The sequence below is a fragment of the Tupaia chinensis genome, unplaced genomic scaffold, assembly GCF_000334495.1.
Source record: "Tupaia chinensis unplaced genomic scaffold, TupChi_1.0 Scaffold150243_1, whole genome shotgun sequence".
NCBI lineage: Eukaryota > Metazoa > Chordata > Mammalia > Scandentia > Tupaiidae > Tupaia > Tupaia belangeri.
Window position 1 is genome coordinate 1,852,766 of NW_006210084.1, and position 5,858 is coordinate 1,858,623.

The 5,858-nt window shown below is 41.3% G+C and overlaps 1 protein-coding gene across 1 annotated transcript in view; it reads right to left on the bottom strand.

Annotated features, from left to right (window-relative positions):
- Positions 1–2,178: 2,178 nt before the first annotated feature.
- FRMPD4 (FERM and PDZ domain containing 4) overlaps positions 2,179–5,858 on the bottom strand; it is a 214,346-nt gene continuing 210,666 nt past the window's right edge. Inside the window, exons 17-18 of the mRNA XM_027769673.1 lie at positions 5,190–5,858; positions 2,179–3,535 (exon numbers count right to left, since the gene is read on the bottom strand). Of these exons, the coding sequence (XP_027625474.1) occupies positions 2,211–3,535; positions 5,190–5,858 (1,994 nt within the window). The 3' untranslated portion in view covers positions 2,179–2,210. The remainder of the gene's footprint in view (positions 3,536–5,189) is intronic.

The following is a 5,858-nucleotide window of genomic DNA, read 5'->3' on the forward strand; positions in this document are numbered from 1 at the left end:
GACCCAGAGCAATTCCCCAGAGGCTTCTCAAAGAACTGAAATAGACAAGGAAGCTGTTTTAACTAGATATGTGATGTGAACAAGGATTATCGCTTCCTTGTACACTTCTTTTACACATATGCAATACACAAAATGTGTTCTGCACATAGAGTCAGGATACAATATGCATGTAAAACAAACATCCCCCACATATTATCTTGGGCAACATATTTAATACAATGATTAGGATGATGATGATATCTAATATTACTTGAATACTTATTCTCTGCTGGGTATAATGGTGCAAACTTTACATACATCATCTTACTCAAAACTCATGATAGCCTGGTGGAAACAGATCTTATTATTGATTGCAATTTTACTATCAGGAAATTGAGACCTAGGAAAAAATTTCCTTCCCAAGATGAGAGAGAAAGAAAATGGCAGAGTCAAAGTTTAAATGAAGATGTTTCTGACCCCAAACCCCATACACTTAACTACTAAACCATATTGCCTTTGGAGGGAATTTATGATAGTGTCCAAACCACAGACTGTTGTGATGATTAAATAATGTATGTGACATGTTTAGCACATTGTCTGATATAGAGCACACATCCTATTATTATTGTAGTATACAGAATATTTACTAAGATTTTCCACAGTAAACACCACTAATATCTCTCAATGTCAAAACACCAATATTTATAATTATAATTGTAATGAAATAATGTTTTAGTTAAACATTATTTATATGACACACCCCTTAACTCCTTTTGTTTGCTCTAACTATAAAAACGTGTGACTTCTGTTATTGAGTCTCTATGGAACGACTGCCAAGAGACGGGTCACAATTGTGGACTGTGTTATGCCTCCTACCAAGTAGGCTACAAAAATGGAAATATTTGCATCTGGCATATTCCTGTCCTTTTCTAAGAAGCCACCTACATCATCAGGCATGTGTGTAGCTTGAGCACTGAGTGACCCAGGAGATACTCATGTACATATCAATTTTATCTTATGATTGCACACTTTGCATCCTTTTGTTTTGGCTCAAAGATATATTTTTAGAGAGACGACAGTTTTGAAAACTCCTTTGCATTCCATAGATTTCACCTGAAATGGACAAATTTTACCACTTTTTTATATTCAGATTTCACATTTCTATCTGCCAATAAAGTATTTAATGAATGTTGTATTTAATCATGGCCTCTATTTATTAGAGGAGCCATTTTTGCCCTGATTTTCTGGAACATTCCAGATTTGAAATTTTGTCCCAGTATTAGGCTATACTTGCAAATTTGGTTGGCAGCCTTGGCGTCTGTAAAGGAAGTGATGTTCGGTGCCATAGGCTGACAGCTATGATCTAAGATGTGGCTCCCCAGGGGTGGCCTGTGGGGTGGGCAGGTGTTGGCATGTGGTCTGGTTTACATTACTGGGTCATCATTTTTCATGATCATTAAATGCTCCTTGTATAATTTTGTGAATATTTTAATAATGTTCTGTCACTCTAAAGTGAGTTTGAAGTTTCATGATTGAGTTGCATGAGGGGGAAGATTATGTCTTTGGTTTATATATTTTGACACGTAGTCAAAGCAGATCTCTTTTTATCAAACGATTTAATTTTGGTATTATTAATTCCATTCATTTTCTGTAAATAGATAATATATAACTATCATCTGATAACCAAACTCTATCAGCAAAAAAATGAATTTATTATATATATATATTCTCTAGTAATTCATAAGAGCTTCCTGGATTTTAAATGTCTTTTTGCTATTTCCAATGCTTAAAAATCATAACTTTAAAACATAAGTACTGTTTTATATACATCGTGATTTCTTTTTTTTTTAACTTCTAAATATGAATGATATGGTCTCTAAGTATCTGCTTGGAAGGAAAGGAGATAGGGCTCACTGATTTGCTCTAACACAGTAGAATTTAAAACTTCACATCATATACCTGGAGTTTTGACTATATGAAAAATAGCCAAATGTCATCACTTTCTTGTATATTTCTTTTACATGTATATATATATATATATATATAATATAAACAGAATACATCTGATTAGTACATTTCAACATTTCTTCAATGTGACTTTTATCTCCTATTTTATATAAAATAACAAAATATACAGAGAGAAGAAAGGAGACATCTGTTCATCGTACACTAAAGTAAATAAAAGTTCATGTATGGCTTTGCAAAGGTAGATTATGACGTGACTTTCATATTTATTTATTTAAAAGCATCTTGAGAGAACGTGTTAGTGTGCTTACAAGAGCGGCCATGGTGGTTGAATGTCGCGCTGAGAGTCCAACATTAGGATTCCCAGTGGTCTTGCCGGTGGCTGCCTCAGCAGCTTTCAGGAGACAAATGTAGTTTATGACCACTTCGTGGATCTTTGCCACAATTTCCTGCCGCTCTATTTCTGAGTTCACGACCTTAACTAATCGCATGCAAGCTTCTGTTAGGCAACAGAGCACTTGAAAGCTGGAAGTCATAGCTAGGAGCATCTCCTCAGGGCTTTTCTCAGCCATCGCCATCTTCCTACAGGCACTTCCCAACTGTCTGGATTCAATGGATAACAGTTGCTTGTACTGAGAAAGTGTAAGGTCGTATGCTTCAGGGCGTGACTCCTCTCCCTTCCCCTTGGTTGCCCTGACGAGGCAAAGCAGCTCGTTGGCATCATTTTGGGCTGCAAGGAACCCATCAGGCATTGCATATGTGCTCTCCTTTAGGGCATTTATTCTTGCAATCTGGGCATCAAAAGCCAGACTGCTGAAGACCAGATCATCTGGGCCACTCAAGTCTTCCACCCAGACCTTCAGCACTGAGCCTTTGGATAGCTCCCTTCCTTGCTTCTGGATCCCTATGCCCAGGGATGGGCTGATTGGTTCTGGCAAGGCTTGAGTCATCTGTGGTCGATAGAGGCAAGAGACCTGGCGGGCTGCCTCTTCTCCCTCTTCATCCTCATCAGCATCTTCATCTTGCCCTCCGTTCAGGAAACAGTAGCTGAAAGGTCCCCGGCATCTCCAGTTGCTGCCATCCAGCTTCCGCAACGGTAATGTCCTATACCGCTTTGTGTCTTTGTGAGCCACTGGGGACCTTTTGTGAACCTTCCCCTCAGTGCTAAAGTGCATTGAGCTTTGGGAAGAACTTTTGGTGAGCTTCTTCCCCAGGGGGAGCTCTGCGTGCCTTTCTGAACTGGCCTCCTGTGCTTCTGTGATACCAGGGCACTTTAAGCTGACTGCACCCTTGGTTCTCTCTTGGAAGGTCTCCAAGCTTACAGATTCTGAGAGAATACTGCTGCTATGTCTCAGAGCCCTCTGGCTGTGGGGTGTCCTGAGGCTCCCCACTCTCAGATCCAGTGGCCGCCAGGTCACAGCCTCTTCATATGCCTGGTTTGCTTGGGAGAAATCAGTAGGGTCTTGATTTGTAATTGGCACCTTTGATTCCAAGTGAATGTTTGATGGTAGCAGGATGGGATCAGCTTCAGGATGTGGAGACCAAGCTGAAGGCATGCCTCCTCGTCTCTCCTTCCCAGGCTCTGTCAAAGCTACACTAGGGGTAGTAGAAAAACAGAGAGAATTATTAAGCACCTCCTGGGTGGTCATTTTCACTACATCTCTATGTGATGTCTGTCATTTTCCAAGGATGTATTCTAGAAGGGCTGCCATATGTCACGGCCACCCTACTTTCCAAAGACTGCCTCCTAATAAATCATAACAGAGCTCCATTTCAATGAATATCAAGAAATACTAGAATTTCTGGAACTATTGATTCACTTGAAATTGTCTAGAAATCCCAAATGTTCTCTGGGAGACAATGGAATTTCATGAATTTCCTTGTTTCTAATATTTACTTGCCAAAGCTTAGACACATAGTTAGAAAACACATATCCTATGTACGGATGACTCAAATATATTTAAAATATTTAAGTTGTACTGCAATGGAGTTAGGTTAATCCTGGCATTGGTGCATTGGTTACCTACCTATTTTTTCCCCCAAGTAAGTGGCATGATTTAGTTAATTCAGATTAAGCTAACCTTTTTAAGAGGACAGTGCTTTACCCAGTATAGGGTTTGAAATTGAGACCATGGGAACCTTGCTCAGCTCTTTTTAAAAAGGCTATAGTGTGAAGAAAACACTCTCTATCTCATAGAATGTTTGTGTGAAATAAGAGGTAACTTAGGTGATAGCTCTTTGTAAACCATGGAGGCTTAAACAGTGTGGTATAATTAGTAAATTATAATTAATTTACTAATAGTTAACGTATAATGCAGTTGTGTGATGAGTTAGGTAATGTTCACAGATGGCCTTTCCAGGGCAGGCAAAGCCAGTGATGGCTTTTGGGAAACTAGAAAACCGCCAAAGGGCATGAATAGAAATTGACCAGTATGAGATCTTAGTGATATCTACGGACCTATATGGAAAAAGACTGTTGATGGTATCATCTGGAACATGAAATGAAGAGCATCTGCTTCTGCCATGACTAGCTGGCTAAAAGGCTTGGTGGGTGGTATACATGCCCCCTTGAAGGTAGAATAGTGATGGTGAAGGTATAGGGTGCAGAAGGTAGCTCGGTGCTTATTGCTACCTATGTCTATACTTAATTATTTTGGAGAAAATAAGGCAGCTCATCATGCATACCCTCAAAATCTTCCTGACACTGGGGTATGCCAGACACTTCAGAATATTCCTTCAGGGGAGTCTTACCGAGGAGAAGGGAACCTAAGACTGCTGACAGTCAAACTGTCTTTCCTAGCTCCTCCAATTTCCCTGGTATCTTGCCTTATAATCCTTCCTTGTCTCTCAATAACCAAGAGGCAAAATTAGAAATCACATGTCTCGAGAAGGAAATCTAAGTAATTTCCTTTCCTCTAAGCAATACTATCTTGTAACTAAAAGTCACACTGGCACTGCAAAAATCTGCCTCTAGAATTTAGGGGGGAGGAAAAGGCTCTATCATATTCTAAAAGCAGTCACAGAACAAGCTTGCAGAGGCCAAGTTTTGCTATTGTCCCAGACCTAGAAACTTCAGCATTTATTAAAGACTTAGTGTGTGTGTGGGGGGTGGCTATAGTTAACAGTTCTGTAGCCTTTTAAAAATTTCTAAATTCTCTTCTACATTTTGTTTTTAGGTTTGTTGTAAGTTTGGTTCTCATGCTCATGGTATGTAACCAAAAGCTCCACAACCATAATTGCTGTACCTGTGGTTTCCTTAATCTTGGGGAGCCGATGGCACCCATCTCTCAATGTGCCAAACAGGGGTTCGGCGTTAATGGCTGTGTGCAGAGCAGGCACTGTCATCCGTGGACACATCCCTTCTGTTTGTGGGTGCAGGTCCTTAAAGGTCGCTCCATGGTTAGGAAGCCCAGTGGCTCTCTCCTCTGCAGGAATGTAACTCACCCCTTTCCCAGCAGTCTCAGGGAGCAGGTTCCTCCCCAGGGAGGGGCAGAGTGGTGACTCCACGGGAGTGGCACAGGCACTGCCACTGCTGCCCGAGCCACAGCCTGCATCTACTGAAGAGCCTTGTGAGCTCTGTAGAGAAAAATGTCCCTCACTTTGCAATGACGACATCCGCTTGGCCAGGTGGTAGTCACAAAGGTGGGCCACACCCTCTTCGGCCTCAGGATTCTTGGAAGTATGGTCACAGGTAGAAGAGTCAGCATCCTCTGGATTCTCTAAGTCTTTGGCTGATGATACACAGGTCATGTCAGTTAAGAAACGGTCTCCTTGGCCCAGTCCTGAAACATCACTGGCTTCTCCATCAGGAGCCTCTTCATCCTTCCCTTCAGCCTCCCTTGTCCCAAGACCAGAAGCTCTTGGAAAGGTCTTCCCCGTGGCTGCTTCCAGTCCCCTCTTTGCAGCCACCCCCC